This window comes from Mustela erminea, chromosome 17 (assembly GCF_009829155.1).
Source record: "Mustela erminea isolate mMusErm1 chromosome 17, mMusErm1.Pri, whole genome shotgun sequence".
NCBI classification, from domain to species: domain Eukaryota; kingdom Metazoa; phylum Chordata; class Mammalia; order Carnivora; family Mustelidae; genus Mustela; species Mustela erminea.
The window spans coordinates 10,287,703-10,304,567 of NC_045630.1; the positions used below are offsets into that span (position 1 = coordinate 10,287,703).

General features: G+C 48.7%; 1 protein-coding gene across 2 annotated transcripts in view; it reads left to right on the forward strand.

Annotated features, from left to right (window-relative positions):
• KIF26B (kinesin family member 26B) overlaps window positions 1-16,865 on the forward strand; it is a 411,062-nt gene that overhangs the window by 254,394 nt on the left and 139,803 nt on the right. The window contains exon 1 of one of the 2 annotated variants that reach the window (XM_032317415.1): window positions 8,171-8,605. The exons of the other annotated variant lie outside the window; for it this stretch is intronic. Within the exon in view, the coding sequence (XP_032173306.1) occupies window positions 8,583-8,605 (23 nt within the window). The 5' untranslated portion in view covers window positions 8,171-8,582. Of the gene's footprint in view, window positions 1-8,170; window positions 8,606-16,865 lie in introns of those variants that run through there. 2 annotated transcript variants of the gene reach the window in all.

Here is a 16,865-nt window from a genome sequence, read left to right on the forward strand (position 1 = left end):
GAGGCAGCTGGGTGCGGGAAGGACATGCTGAAAACAGCGTTTGTGAGCCATGACTGAAAACCGTTCGTCCCGGGCGGCCGCCACAGAAAGAGGGGCGCGAGGAGGCGTGGCCGCCTTCTCTGGGGGGTCAAGGAAGTGCGGCCGCCTTCTGTGCGCGCGTGCGGACAGGCGGTGACTTCCCCGAAGCTCGGGCTGATGGCCCCGTCGCGGAGTCTGGGCTTTCTTCCTGGCATCGGGGCGGATGGCCCGATTTTCTTCCTCCCAAGGACACAGTCATTAGTGTTTGACTTTCTTCCAGTCTGGAACATTCAGGAATGTAAGAGCTGCCTGTGAGGAGGCCAGCGCTGCCCATGGCCACTCGGCCCCACGCTTCCACGGGCAGAGTCTGAGGGCGTCCACAGAGTCTGAGGGCGTCCACAGAGGAGGCAGGAGCATAACTGGTCTCTCCCCTGTCCTCTCCCTGGTCTACCTGCCCACACGCTTGTCCCCTTGCCTCAGGTGTGTGTCTGTCTGTGTGTGCCCACGCACACACACCTGTGTCTGTGGGGGCGGGGAAGTACAATTTCATCCTTTCCTGGAGGAAATTAATTGAAATTAAAGGAAATTAATGCGGCATGATCAGACTATGACGAGCTTAGAAAAGTTCTTCCAGATAGATTCTCCATGGTGAATTTTATATATATACACATTTATTTTTGTGAGAGAGAGAGAGAATGAGTGTGCACAAGCACGAGTGGGGGTGTGGGGGGAGAGGAAGAGGGACAAGCAGACTCCCCACCCAGCTAGCAGCCCGACTCGGGACTCGATCCCAGAACCCTGGGATCATGACCTGAGCCAGATGCCAGAGGCTTAGCCCACTGAGCTGCCCAGGCGCCCCTAGATAGTGAATTTGGAAGTAATCTCCGAGTTCCTACATCATGCTGACTTTTTCCTGCCATGTTGCGTGGGAAGTAAGGTGCAGACTGTTATCACCTGATCTGATCTTTCCAGGACAGGTAAACATGGCCACATTGCTGGAGGTGTGCAGTGGACCACAGATGAACAGGTAGCCGCTGCGTTGATCATTGTAGTGACCCGAAAAGGGTCTACCCACAGATGTGCTAATTCTCTGCGTGTGAGTCAGCTGAAGGGGGGCACGGAGGCACCCACTTCAGCTCGGCTTCGGAAACCATGTTTCTAGGAAGCAGCTTGTCCATACACGCAGATTTCAGATTAATCCTTTGATGTTCTGGGCCGGAAGGGGTGGAAAACTGGACGGAAGCCTTGTTTTGTTGGGGTTTCGCTTGTGGTGGTCAGGCTGGGAGGTCTGGAGCCCAGGACAGCGCTGAAGCCATACGGAGTGTAGGAAGAGCTCATCTTCCTAAGGGGGGAATTTCCAGGTCCTGCGGGAGTCTGCCGAGGCTTGGCCTCGCTGGAATGACCTTCCAAGGCACACTCTGTTTCGGACCCGGGAGAAGCTTGTCATTAACTAGGATGTAGACCGCCCTGATTCTTGCTAAGAACACAGGCAGTTTTTAGGACTCCCGTGACAGACATCCATTCTCTGAGTCCCCGAGAGGAGCGCGGGGGGACATTCCTTCCGGTTTTGAAATTCCTCAGGACAAGGTTGTTGACTTCCCTGGGAGAGCCGTAAAAGGAGGGCCCTTTTCCAGGGTGCCGACCTCGCACCTGTGAGCTTGACTGGCTGGCCTGGGAGTGACCCTTGTCCCAGCCTTTAGCTTTATAAAGCGACAATCTGATTTGAGCAAACTTAACCCACATCCTGATTTCCTAAACAAGACACACTTGCAGTGAATACATTTCACCTTCGAGGACCAAGTTCTTTAACACGCTCTGAGTATTGTGAGTTCGAGAAAATACATGACTTCACAGAGGGCAAAACCTGTAACGCTGTAGAACTCAGACAATGGGGTTGAAACGGGGTTTGTTGTAAGTAACATATTAATAACACCTGGTGTAATGCCTGTTAACACGCTGAGCGCCTGGAGCAAATTGGCCGGCGTTCCTTCTGCTTTTGCCAATAACGTGTCAAAAACTGACTTAGAGCTCCTTCCAAATTCTCAGAAGAACATCCAAGACCAGGTAGCTTATGCAGCCCTCAGCCTTCGCCAGGGTAAGGGCTGGCTCCCAGCCAACTTGAGGAGTCAGGCTGAATCAGAGGAAGAACTCCGAGGAGTTGAGAGGGGGTCCTCGGGATGGCAGGATGCCCGATCGGAATGCGAGGAGTTAATTGATTTGTAACTTACCCAAGTGTCAGGGTGAGGATAAAGGTGAAACTCATTTCCTTCACCAGCTCTAGCACCAGGTCCTTATTTTTGGAGCTCAGACGCAGCCTCCATCCCAGGAGAACCAGAGAAAAATCCTCCTAACGAACCCAGGACCTAGGACTCACTGAGCCCCACTGCTTAGACCTGGAGCACAGTGGGCACCGAGACTTGCACCTGGATCCCGTCGAGGCCCGAGCTCTCTGTCACCTGCTGTTGTATCACTTTATCCAAGCGAGCAGAGGAAATGTTTTCTCTCTCTGACCGCTGAAAGGAGCTGATATCCCAGCTTTGGCATACACACGGATCACGGAGCCGCGTTTCTCTCTGCAGAGAGCTTCTGAAACGCAGGATAATTGCTGTGCCGGGCTGGTAGGTAGAATTCAGACCCACATTAGACTTTGTGACCTGAAGTATAAACAATTGCATTTTTGCTAAGACTGCCTATATTTAGAGGCACCCAGCAGTCCAAAATAATTCTGGTCCTTTATCAACACACACACACGGAGGACAGTTGAGCCTCTCTTCCTAAATTTGGCTCCGCTGCGCTTCTGTCTTTAGAACTAGGCAATTGCTTTCTTATAGACACATAGTGCTTCCCTCGTATTTTGGTGACAACGGCTCTGGGGCACGTAGATGGATGCCAGCTTTCCATCTATAGAATTCTGTGAGAATTTGGCCCGTTGACTACCCAAAGCCGGTACCTATAAACCAACCAAGGTGGCTTGCGCTTTGGACGAACGCCAGATCCAGGATAGATAACCAGATCCGCCCTTTCTGATCAGCAAGTCTTTCTGATAAGAAAGTCGCTTTGTCTCTTGTTTTATAATGACTGAGAAGAAGGGTCACTAGCACGTGATCTCTTCCAACTAGAGACTTAACATTCAACGGAAAACTAGATAAAACGTATACACTTTCTCACATCGTTCTGAGAGCCCGCTGGAATGAGAGGAGGTTATGTTTAGGAAGAAGCAGCTGCAGTTATTCTGGAAACCGTGCAGGCTCAGAGAAGGTCAAAACGAGGTTGGTCTTGCTCTAAGCACTCCATACATACTGGTTTGAGGATTGAATAAATGAGTGACAGGAATGCTCGCGATTATGGACCTAGTCTGGGTATGAAGAGGACGCCGCTGGATGAAGAAAGAGAAGCAACGTCAGGAGGTAAAGGACCCAGGACATCAGTAGGTCCCAGATTCTTCCATGAGTGGCATGGGATCGCCCCAAAAACCTTATCTGTACTAGCAGGGAAAGAAGCTTATGGCGAACTTGTTTTTTGAACTACGCATACATTTTCCTAATTTGTGTTTAAAAAATTACATCTAGGGGTGCCTTGGGTGGCTCAGTCCGTTAAGTATCTGACTTCCGCTCAGGTCATGATCCCAGGGTCCTGGGATCCAGTCCGCTATGGGCTCTGCACTCAGTGGGGAGTCTGCTTGTGCCCCCCCGCCCCTTCCCCTGCTTGTGCTGTGTCTCTCAAATAAATAAATAAAAATCTTTAAAAGAAGTTACATCTAGATTTCCACGCATCACTTTCCTTCGTGTGTATACCTAAGTAACATAAAAGGTTTCATGTCTATGTGGCCATATATGACATGAATTAAACTTCTAATATATATAAAGTGTCAAGATCTTCATGCCCGATTTGGGTTGTGCCGACCACCTTGCAGATACGTGTCGAAAACTTTTTCAGATACTGGTTTTTCCCAAATTCGGCATTTACATTCTTGAAAGCACTTCCTTTCTGCCCCCCGCACAGATCTAACTAAATATTAGAGGTATTTGACCTTTTATTGTAAAAAAAAAAAAAAAAAAAAAGGTTTGATGTTCTAACAAAAGATCTCTGTTCTCAAATGCATTCTATGGAGAGAATTCCTCAGTTCTTTTGAGAGGGATAAAAATTCTCTCTCAAGTCCACCAGACTGAAGATCAAGGGCATCAGAGCACCTCATGTCAGGAGAGCGATCATCATCATGAAAGGAGGCTTGGCAGCAAGGGGATGGACCTAGAACTTAGGGCTTTTCCTCTTGGCGTTGGCACGGGGTGGTGCCTTATGAAGGTTTGCAGCTCCATCTCTCCTGTGAGGCTTTGTTTTCTAGGACCAACCTACTTTGGTAGGCTCAAACCTACCCATCGCTCGCTCCCCCTCTTCTGGGCACAGATGGCCCCATTCCAGGACCTCTGCAACACACGCCTCCCTGCCTTCCTGGCCGCTTTCCATCCTTCCTTTCTCCCTCGGTGCTTCTTCCCTTGCTTTCTCATAAAATTGAAGCCATGATCAGGCTTGGAAAACGGAGTCCGAGACCAGAGCAGGGCATGGAGGAACCTGTGAAACTATGTATCATAAACATACAGATCCTTCACTTCCTACTATAAGACTAATTGCATAGTGGTCTTCATCTGGGAAAATGTAGCAATAAAACATAGTATTGTTTAAAAAAAAAAAAAAAAAAAAGGCAAGCTATACCCGGCTCCCAGGATGCCTGACAGCTCCAAAAAGATGGAGGGACTGTTTTCTCATTAGCAGCCTCGGGATCCTTACTTGTGGACAGGTGAAGTCTCGAAGGGACAAAGGGCATTGCATACAAATCGCACATGAAGTCCCTTCATTCCTTTCGTCAGACTTTCTTCTCTGAATGGCGCGGATCTTGAAACTCACGACCGAATGGAAACATTCATAAAATGTATGGATTCAGCGGCACATCAAGGAACACGGACTGCTTTTTAACCCCCTCTGTGTTGTGTTTCCGGAACACACAGGATCCATTTTAATCTCCGTGTTTGGAGATGATTAAGGATTTTCTTACATTGGCTATTTCCCTTGGGGACACTCGCAGGTAATTTAGGCATGATTCTTTCAGAGTTCTTTTCATTATTCATAACGGTTTAGCAACCGGTAAACCTTCTTCCTTGCATATGAATACCTACTTTTTTATGTAAAAGGTGTCACTGGTGTACTTAGATTTCTTAAAATACTTGGGGCCGTATTTTCTTACAAGAGGGAACAGGAAACTACTCTCCCTTAGGCCAGCCTGCTGCCGAGACAGCGGGGCCTAATTTCCTCTGTCCCCCCCAGACAGCCTTTGTCACACGCACTACTTGTGTTTCGGGGGCTAGGAAGGACGTCACTATGATCCACAACCAAGGAATTCATTGAACTGAAAGCTCTTTCCTCTGTTTTACCATCTTCAATCTTTCCAATAGACCCATAAACCAGCAAATTTCCCAAGTCTTCTGGGAAGCCATTCTTAATCCCATCGTTATTTATGTAGTTCCCTGTCTTTCTGGTAAACCAGAAGTTAGCCATGAAGGCGTCTGCTGTCAAATCTCTATTATGATCTTGTCTTTATGTGCGAGCTGATTTGTTGTCCCAATCAGTGGATGGCCTTAGGTACTGTGGTGTCATTCTACCTTTTTTTGTGTGTGGTCTAAGGACAGTGGGAACATCATAGAATGGTAACAGTGGGGGCACCAAGACCCCCCTTGAAGAAAGATCTAGAAGGAACCTCTTCACATCCATTACACATGGCCATCTCCAGGTTCTGGAGAACACAAGAGAAGGGGGAGAGGACAGTGGGGGTGGCAGCTTTTCCAGCCATGCCAGGCCACCCCAAACTTCTGGTTCGGATCCCCCACTCACTGGTACTGAGAATGATGCTAAACAAACGTGTTGACCAACGGACCAGACCTTAAGTCGCTTCTCCTTTGTGCTATGGGATCGAATCCTGTGTGTAGTGTTCACTTCACTCTCACCAAGTTTAAGGACCATTTTCACTGATTGGGTTTTAATTTGGTACAGAGGGAAACGTAGCCGAGGATGTATAGAAGGATTTGGATTCTAGATCTTATTCTGGAATTTATTAGCTGTGTGACCAAGAGCGAGTGGGTTAACTTTTCAGAGCTCTGGTTCTTCAGCCATTCATGGGGGGACTCACAACCAAATGAAACACTTTAAAAACTATAAAGCAGTACTTACAGTACCTTCTAGAAAATGGGTGTTATTCCGGACTCCATTCCTCTAGCATTCCATCCTTCTATCTGTCCATCTGTTCATCCCATTATCTTTTAATATTTTTAAAGGTTTTATTTATTTTTTGAGAGAGAGAGAGAGAGCAAGCAAGCACATAACTGAAAAGGAGAAGCAGAGGGAGAAGGAGAAACAGAGTCCCTGGGGCTCCATTCCAGGACCCTGAGATCAAGACCTGAGCTGAAGGCAGATGCTTAACCAACTGAGCCACCCAGGTGCCCTCCCGTTATTTTTTCTTTTTAAGATTTATTTATTAATTTTAGAAAGCATGGGGGGAGGGGCAGAGAGAGGCTTAAGCCAGCTCCCCAGTGAGCACAGAGCCCGATGCAGGGCTTGATCTCATGACCCTGAGATCAGAACCTAATCAGAAACCAAGAGTTGAACCCTTAATTGACTGAACCCCCCAGGTGCCCCGGAGAGAGAATCTTAAGCAGGCTCCATCCCCAGCACAGAGCCTGACTCTGGGCTCCATCTCTCAACCCTGAGATCGTGACCTGAGCCGAAACCAAGAGTTGGACGCTTAGCTGAGCCACCCAGGTGTCCCAACTTTGGACTGGGTTTTAAGGGATGGTTTGCCTGGGGAAGAAGAGAATTCTTGGCAAAGCAACAGCATGTGGAGTCTCCGAGCTGAAAAGCCCGGCGTGCTTGGCAAGTGGCCAGTCCTTCTCTCAACTCTCGTTTGGCTCCTCTGACCCCCGCTCCTACTTCCCTCCCGCCACGCCAGCCCTGGGGTGTCGTCACAGGTGTGACCCCGCATCTCTTCCCGCTTCGTTCCCTCCGTCATTCATTCACAATGCTCACCCGATGCTGGGGAAGAAGGGAGTCGTTGGAAACTTCCGCCTGCATCAGAGTCACCTGTGGAGCTTGTTAAAAATGCAGATTCTGGTTTCTCGGAACTCCATCCCTAGGGTGGGCTCCAGGGATCCGCTTTGTCGACAGGCGGTCCCCAGGCATTTCCCACGCAGGCGATCAGGACCACACTTAGAGAAACGTGTGAACGGATTCCTTGTGTGGCGAGGGGAGGGTTGCCGAGAACCTGAGGAATCGGAGGGAGATGGTCTCGTGCTGTCCATGAGCACGGCTGCCCCTCCAGTGTGCGTGCGTCATCCGTGCCCTTCTCGCCTCGCCCTTCCGGCTTGCGCTCCTCCTTGCCGTCCCTTCTTCCTCCTCCCATGCCACCACCTGTTCCCCTGCGGTCCCCGGAGCCCCGTCTGTGTGCCTCCCGCCCCTGCACCGTGCCACTCCTTCCCTAGGGCGCCATCCGTGCCTTGGCTCTGTCTGCCCAGCGTCCCAGGCTGCGCAGCCACACACAATGGAGTGGCGTGCAAAGTTGACAGTCACACTGAAAGCCCCCCCTCGGTGGGGCTCCCTGAAGGAAGGGAAAAGAAACAGGAACACCTGCCCCCCAAAGCGGGGAAAGGCATGACTGGCGATATCCCAGGCAAAGGGCGTGGGTTGTCTGATTTGCACTTCCATTACTGAGAGCGTTTGAATAGTTTAAGGACCCGTAAACTGTGAGACTAGATGTTTTCACTGAAAATTATGCATGTAGATATTATTCTCATGGGGACATACGCCTGCATCTGTTTGTCTACAAGTATTTACTTGCAGACTCACACGCGCATCCAGAACCTTGGTTCTGTCGGCTTTGTCTGCACCAAATGGGTGTATATGGATGTGTAATTAAAGATTTTAAACACTTGATTTTGATCGTCTGCTTTGCAGCTGCCGTGCTCAGAAAATTCCTAAGCTTCTGCGGGTTAATGGGAGTTCCAGCAAGTGTTTCTCTCTCTCTCTCCCGGTCTCCTCTCTCCCCTGCCTCTCTCCCTCTCTCCCCCTCCCCGCCTGCCTGCCTCTGCTCTCCCCTCCCTCGCGCTTCGGAGATAGCAGACAAGAGAGAAACTGGTGCGGCTTCCCCTGAGAAGCGTGCCTGCAGGCAGCGACGGGCAGGATCCCGCGAGTTCCTCTTGCATCCGATGCCCCGTGCTTGGAGGGAAATGCAATGTTGGAGCAGGGGCTGAGCTGGACTGGAAAGGTGGCTGGGAGCTCAGGGAGGCCAGGAGCGTGGTCTAGCTTCAGGCTGGAATCACAGGAATGTTTCACCGGGGTCTGCCCTGAGCCTTCCCAGACCCCCATGGATTGCAGAATTCCCCAGCCTCTTCTCCTTTACCTTCGCTCTATCTCCCTTCCTCCTGAGATGGCCCCAGATCTGCAGGAGACATTTGCAAGAAGCTATTTACTAACAGATGTGAAGACATGGATTCTGGACTTGGTTATTTAGCCATGATTTATCCATGATGATGGATTGGAAAGCATTGTAAGTAACAGCGGTCTCTGTGCCTGTAGTTAGAAGGTCTGTCTTAGTTGGTTTTTTTTTTTTTTTTTTAACTTTTTCAGTGAATTTCCTTTTGGAGAAAAGTGAAAATACCATGTATCAAGTATTCCAAAGAAGTTAGGAGGGTCCAGATTATACAAGCTTTCTTCTTGTTCTGTTGACTTGCAGAATCCTTAGAGCTGTATCAGAGAGACCCACAAACTACTGAATACTAAATCTCCAGACATCCCCCTGGAGGGGGAGGCTGACATGGGAAATAAATGAACTGGGTTTTTGAACTGACAGTCATTGCTATAATCAGACTTATTCAGAGTTGCTAAAATATTTGACAATTGGCTCGCTGCGGAATCAAAGCCAGAATTGAAATGTATTCTCTTTGCCGGGTCATAAAAATGAAGTTAGCCTATGGCTTTCAGAACAGGCTCTGGCTACGTACATAGGAGATTGATTTTTTTTTTTTCCGCCCTAATGTTAAATGTCGACTCTATTTTCCTTCTATTTCAGCTTTTCTTGAGACAGACCACCTCCCCGATCTAGCGATCTAACGTATAATGTCTGGGCTGTAGGACGCTAGCAATTTGAAAGCGACTCAGGGTTTTCCATCTTTCTGTCCTGGGGCTTGATTTAAGCACTTCAAACTGCCCAGTCTTGGGGGCGGAGGGGGGGAGAGAAACCAGTAACTTGCAGACCAGAATCAGTTTATTTCATAGGAGAAAGGAATAGCTATCTGAAAGATTAGAAATTGAAATGAAAGAATATGATTTGCTTTTTCTTCGAAATCTGAAATGAGGTTAATTTTGTATAGAGTGAATTAAGCTTTCTTGATGAAAAAAAAAAGTATATTCTAAGAGACTTTGAAGATTGTAAGTCACTTAGGTAAGGATATCAAAGCAGCTTGCTGGTCTCCCCCCCTCCCCTTTGGCTGGTTGCAACTTTCTCTCTTTGAGTCTGTACAATAGTGTCAATGCAGAGATCTCTGACTTCCTGAAACTTGCTGAGATTAGGAAGTGGGGCTTCTAACAGCAACACTGTAACGAGCTTTTCTGAGCGACCTTTGGCTTTCCCTCCCCATCACGTGCAGGCCCCGGGGAAGAGCCCCCACCCCTCCTACCTGCCCATCCCCCTGTCTCCCAGCCTCCATCCTTCACCTCCCACCCCCAACCCCCGGAGTCTTGGAACCTCATGAAAGACCCTTCTAAAGATCCCCTTCAGCGAGCCCTGCCCAGCTCTGGACAGAGGGAGCACTGTGATGTAACAGGCGGAGCTGCCAAATTTGGAATTGAATGAGCTCTGTTGATTCCTGAATATGAAATCAGTTCTGTGAGCAACTGAATGAGATCATATCTTACAAACCTAACCCGAAGTGTTCCTAACTTTACTGATGGGCACTCAACATCATCAAAGGTTACAGCACGGAGCCCCCGAGGGGACCAGCCTGGGACCCAACGAAATCCCCAAACTCTTCTCGGATTCCTGCTTGGGCAAATAGACCTAGGGCCACGCCTTTTAAAATCTGTCCTTTGTTATCAAGGGAAATCTGAGACAGAAAACACATGTTGGCAGGGTCACGTGAGTGCCTTGCTGCGCCTGAAAGTGGTTGTTGTTATCACAAGGGGGAAATGCTTTCAATCTTGTGCCGTTTTGTTTTGGTTTTTTGTTTATATGGATTCCGTCAGGCTGGCGCATCTGGAAGAGGTTTGGGGGTGGGGGGATGTGGAAGCTAAGGCAGCACTTGCAGGGAGAAGGAAATTCAAGAAAGTCGGATTCAAAAGGGAATCATTCTCTTACCCAGTTCCAGTTTCCATCCATTCTGCTTTTGTATTTCAGGCAGAGGAGGGGAGACTGCTCCAGAAATCCTTCTTAAAGGCAGTCAGAACCCATCTTTCTAGTTCGGCTCCCTTCACCCGAGAAAGCGACTCCCATTCCCTCCGACGTTTCCTCGGAGGGGGTCTTCTCTGTGCCTTGGGGTCTTCTCTTCCCACCCCAGGTCTTCTCTGTGCCTTGGGAGCCTCCCTGCGGAGCAGCTCCAAATCCCCCAGGGATCTCATGTGTGTCCTATTAGGGCAAAAACCCAGCTGCCAAGGGCAGGGTTTGTAGGGACGGTGGAGAGTGCTTTTTAGTGGCGAAGGAGCGATGGGACCCAATATGCTGAGACCGTACAGTCTTGGAGCGAGGCCGCTGATTGACATCAGCAGAACTGCTGAGCAACGAAAAACCTACGACAGTCAAGGTGAGAGAAAGACGTGGGTCGCCCTGGAGGAGTTTCAGGCCGAAGTTCTGTTAAGCAACAAGAAGGTTGAAATTGACAAGGCCGATGGTTCTGAGCCTGAAACTGATCGATGCCTTGCGGGTGGAAGGGAACGCTCCTCTTGGCCCCATGGTTTGCGGAAAGCTTGCTCAGAACGAACCGCTGGGTCTCTCACTCGGCTCTGCTGTCCCGGCTGTGAGAGGGTGATCTCCCCTCTTCCTTGGCAACTGGGTCCCATCTGGCTCTTGGTTTCCGCTCAGGTCCTGATCTCAGGGTCGTGAGATCAAGCCCCGCGTTGGGCTCCAGGCTCAGTGTGAAGTCTGCTTGAGAGTCTCTCTCCCTCTTCCTCTGCTCCTCCTGCTTGTTCTCTTTCTCCCTCTAAAATATAATAAATCAATCTTTATAAATAAATAAATAAATAAATAAATAAATAAATAAATAAATAAATAAAAGGTTGGGTGCTTACCAAGTTTGCCAAAACCAAGTGTGGTGTTCAGATCTTCAGCTCCAAGAAAAAGTGCTACCCTTAGGGTCCCCCTCACTTTTGCGGGCTCGTGTCTTTGCTCTTTGTCTGAGCTCACAGTCCACAGTCTTAACACCTTTAGGATGCTTCTCACCACAAGCGCTAATCCTGTCTACTTCGTCTATACTGCGGGGAACTCAGCTTCCTGGTGAGTCTGGTTGCAGAGCAATGATGTGTGGACACAGCACACCCATCCCCCACCTCACCTTCCCTCCTATTCCCTTGGAAAGGCTGCAGAGAAGACTTTGGAAAAAGAAATCTGACCTGTGAAAAATGCCTCTGGGATTTTTCCTGATGGGAGGAAGGATTTGCCTTCTCTGTCACACACTTTCTCGTTGTCTTCCTCTAGGAAGACACTATCCGATCACAGCTACGTCCCACGGAATCAATAGTCAGTATGCACCTGTGAGCTACTGACCAGTACACTTCTTAGCTTCTAGAAGCTTCTGTTCTTGGTGTCAATAAAATGCATAAAATCTTAGTGTATGGGATTTTGTGGGAATCGAGTGGTGTCATGTGCTTAGCATGGTGTCCTGCTGTGTCCTCGTTGGTAATACTGCCCTCACGTCCTCCTGTTCTTTCTACAGAGGACCCCGATCCTAAATGACGGGGATCCCGGGGAAGACAGGGTGCTGGCGTAGGAGTCAAGAGCTGGGTCCCCTTGTATGACCTTGCGAACATGATCACATCTTCCCCATCTCCACAAATGGAAATAGTTTCATTTCCCTGAGTGGGTTACTCCACGGAGATTCACACTGGCCCTCAAGCCAGAGGGTCCTCCTTCCCTCCAGGTCTCGGCTAATCCCTTCCTTCTCTTCCCCTGTGGAACCTTCCCTGGGCCCCTGCGCCTGGGTCAGGGCCCCTCCCCCACAATTCTGTGGCTCCTGCTTCTGTCCACCGGAGGCTTCCTCACCACAGAGACTTCGTGGTGTGCTTCTCTGTCTCCCTCACTAGACTGTAATCACCTTGACCTTGACCACCTCCCCCTCCCATCCTGAATGTCAAGACCAGGACCCTGCTCAACAGACATTTGCTGAATAAATTCGTAAGTGAAAGCAAGAAGGAACGAGGACCTTTGCCCTGCCTCCATCGGAGGTCTCCAGCAAAGATAAAATGAAAGAATGTGTCAAAGGCTTTGATCGGTGGAGAGTGCTGTGGGGTCGCCTTTAGTTTTAAATTTGTCTGAGGCACAGTGTACTTTTAGTCCCTGTATTTTAGGCGAGTTTTTCCGGATACACTTTAGCGAACCGAACAATCTTCTTTTCTTGTACTGTCCTTGCAAGACAGGTCCGTTCTTTGTCACAGAAGCAGAGCAGGGTCTGTGTGCGCCAGAGGCTCTGATGTTTGAAAATCTGTGAGCGACAAAAGGTTTCATTCCAAAATGAGAGATAAGGCTCTGAAAGCCGGTGCCCCTGGGAGGGATCACTGCGGGACTTGACTTGACCCCAGGGTGAGTGGGTGATTGCAGATCGGTGCCTGAGAAAATGGGGGGAGCTTTCTAAAGAGACAGGTGAGGAGAAAGAAAGAAAGGGGTCCTGGGGCAAAGGGCCCAGGGGCAAAGAGGGTAGAGCTCGCCCACTCCTCGGCTTCATCCTGGTGGTGACACAGTCAAGGAAGGTACCAGCAAGGACTTGGGAGCCTCACACGCTTGGACTTGGATTCCAGCCTCACATTTAGGTCTCTGCTGCGTGTCACAAGCCCGCACACGGGAGGTTATGGTTTTCTCTACCGATGCTCGGACTCTGGTCCATGATGAAGCGAGCTCTTCCTCGGCGTTAGGGTGGAGTTTCCCTCAGGAAAAGTCTTTGCAGGAGAAGAGTGGGGAAGAAAAAGCACGTTTAAGAGAAATAGTCATTCACAGTGGCCAGTGCAGGGTCACGGGGTAGCCCAGAGGGTGGCTGAGTTCAGGTCCATGAGCAGGCTTTGTTCATAGAACACTTTTAAGGGGTGTGTATGGGAATCCTGCACATCCAGATGGAAATCCCACGGCGGCTGCCTTTGCCATCAACGGAGCACCCCATGTATCTCTCATTCGCCTCCCCGGGTCCAGCCCAGGAGTGGAGAGGCTCGTTTTTAACTTAACTTTGGCTCTCGGATGGTTTCGTGAATGAGCCGCCCACTGTATCTTGACATGGGGTTGGGGCTGGGGGGGTGGGGTCAGGAGCCTGCGAAGCCCTTCTCTGCCTATTGGCTGGCTGTGCGAAAGGGAAATTAAGGAATTCTGCAAAAGCCACAAATCCAAGATGTCAGCTCATAAATATGTAAACTCCTCGCTTAGGTAATAAGCTCCCTGACAGCCAAAACTGTCATTTGCACATTATCGTCAGCTGAACGCAGAGTTCCAGTTGCCAGACTGTCCCTGGATGCGGGGGACTCAAAGCTGGGGAGTGGGAGTGGGGAGGGGCAGCTGGGCTGATTGTTCCGGAAAGATCTCTGGCTGCTCTCCATGGGCACTGTCTCCGCCTCCACCCCAGCGTCAGGGGGCTTTCTCTCTTGGTATTTTGATTACTAAGTGTAGGCAAAAATTTTTGCAGTGTGGCGTTAGCAGTAGGAAAAGGGTTGAGTATGAATATGTAAATGAAGGCTGGAAAAAACAGTTGCCAGCCTTGGGCTCTCAGCAACAGCGACTGAACCCGGACAGATTTCAATCTCTGTTGTATTACGTTTAAAACTCTGCCGGGATCTTAACCAAAACCAACAGTTGCCTATATATCTAATTTTAAATCCACCCCTGCAGATAAGAATCAGGGCAGGAAGCAGAGGTTTGGTACCTAAACGTTCCCGGGGCATCGGGTACATTGCAGGCAGTTTGTAAGGTTTGCGGGATCAGAGTGAATCTAGGGGAGGGTTGCTCAAGATGCAGATCTGTTCTGCTGAAATACTTCATGAGAAGCCCCAAAGTAGCCCTAGTAGCAAAATAGTACTGGACATTATGGAAGAAAAAGAATAAGGTCTCCTTTGGGTGGTGGGGACGGACTTACACATGTTAGAGGTGTGTCTCGGGGATGAGGAAGCAGGTGGCCTTTCCGACAGAGGAGTTGGCATGAGGATTTATGCACAGAAGCATGAAAGTGCACGGCTGTCATGTAATTATATACATGTTGCATGATGATTAAAACTCAAACAGTTGAGCCTTCTACAGTGTGGGGCTTGGGGGCATCAACACAACCCCCCGCCCGCACCCACTGCACAGTTGAAAATAGCCTTTGGTTGACCAGAAGTCTTACCAATAACCCAGTCGATTAACATATATTCTGTACGTCGTATGTATTGCAGGTACTGTATTCTTACAATAAAGTAAACTAGAGAGAAGAACACGTTCTTAAGAAAATCATCAGGAAAAGGAAATACAGTTACCGAACCGTATTTACCAAAAAATCCACGTGTAAGTGGTCCTGCGCAGTGCAGCCTGGTTCGAGGGTGCACTGTATTTTCTAGATTCTCAAAATAGGCGAAGATTCATGATAGATCGTGGTAATCGGGTGGCAGGAGGAGGATGGGAACAAGCAGATACGACGGGAAATCAGGTCCCATTTCGCCGCTGATGGGAAACGACGGATCGTGGGGCAAGTACCCTGGGCGGATGCAAGACCCACACCTGTGCTGGGGACCGGGGTTCTGTGACTGATGGGGTGGGTGGTCTTAGACCCCTCGTCCACTCGTTACATCTGTGCGTCCATTCATGAATATCACAGCGTAGAGAGGAAAGGCCATTCGGGAGAAGGGAGAGGAGATTGAGTCCGGAGAAGCCGATTTCCCTTGAGAAGTGAAAAGTCCCTGGGAAACTTTCTCTAGTATAAGTGCAGGATCTTATAGTATCTTTCAGGTAATTTTTTAAAGGATTTTATTTATTTATTTTAGAGAGAGAGAACAGAGAGAGGGACAGAGGGGAAGGGAGAGAGAGAGAATCGCTAGCTGATTCCACGCTAAGCACAGAGCCCAACGTGGGGGTCCATCCCATGACCCCGAGACGGTGACCTGAGCCAAAACCAAGGATCAGATGTTCAACCGACTGAGCCCCCCAGGGACCCCCGCTTCGGGTAATTTAGTCTTTTTACAATTATAGTCAACACGCTGCCCGCCAGCATTCTGCTAATCGATTTCCTTTATGAAGGTGAACACCCAAAACTCTTGATGTTGGGAGATACTAATGACCCTTCCAAAACACCAAAGAAGGATAGGATAATAATAATTTGGATGCTCGTAAATCAGAGCATCATAGTGTTACAGAAGAAATAGCATTTCTGAGCTGGAAGAGTCCTGGGGGCAGTGGGGAGTCATGTATTTTGGTGACTTTCAGATCCTTGAAGAATGGCCTTCTGGGAGTAGAGACTGGGCTGCTCTCACACAGTCCTTCTTGGCTCCGATTGCGCATCCTTGTTTTCCAGTCAACAAATGATCGTAAGGCCCTTGCATGCAACATGTAGGATAAATATTTGCAGGAGATGCTGGCCGTGCCCTCCAGGAGCTGCCTGTTTTGTAAGGGAGTAACATGCGTATGTGAAGAATGTAGACAGGAAGTTATTCTTAAAACACAATGAAAACCACCTAGGAAAGAAATGGAAAATCATTTCCCCATAAAATGGAAGACAGGCCCCTGAAATAGAGAATTTGCTCTATCAGCGTGGACTACCACGGTCACATTTGTCTTATTTAAGGAGTTTTGAGCATCCAGCAGGAGAGAAAAGTTAGGTGACGTTGAGTGCATGGCATAACCCATGTTTTTATTCTGGGGAAATGCAGAGTAGGATTAGAACTGAGTTGTGGAAAAATATGTTCTCATTTGTCATTTGTTCATAACCTAAGAACATACCATTCAAGTCCAAGCACATTATTGATTTAATTAGCTTGAAAACATAATTTTGAAAAGTATCTATTTTAAAAAAATCAAAGATTCATCAGTTAGTGAACAGTACATGGGAGCAATACCAACATGCTTGGCTCTCTTGTGGTGAGAAGGGACCCCAGGGATAGGCCAAGGAAGTGTGGGCTTTGAGCCCCCTCTGGAGGAAAAAAAGGGAGCCCTCCCTGGCAGCTCCGGCGGCAAAGGGTTTCTTTTCTAAAGGTCAGAAGTGGAAAAAAAAAAGAATCACCTAATCAAATTGACTTTTGCAGTTAACCTTATAAATCCAAAGTCTACAGTCTCTAACTCAACAGAGAACCCAAGGAAGATATTTCCTTCAAGAGGCAGCTTCGAAAACATCCCTCCCTCAAAGTCTTGGTAAAACAAATGTTGGACACGGACTACTAATGATGTAGAAAAAATAATTATAACGAACACAATAATTGTATTTGTTTTACGAGGGTAATAGCCTGTAAAACCCCACACAACACAGTATTTCATGGATTATCATCATTTAAGAAGTCAGCAAGCCATAAAAACAAACAAACAAACAAATCTGGTTATTTGCTCACTCATTTCTACAGGTGTTTATGGGGTATCTACTGTGGGCGAGCAGGACTCCGGTCGG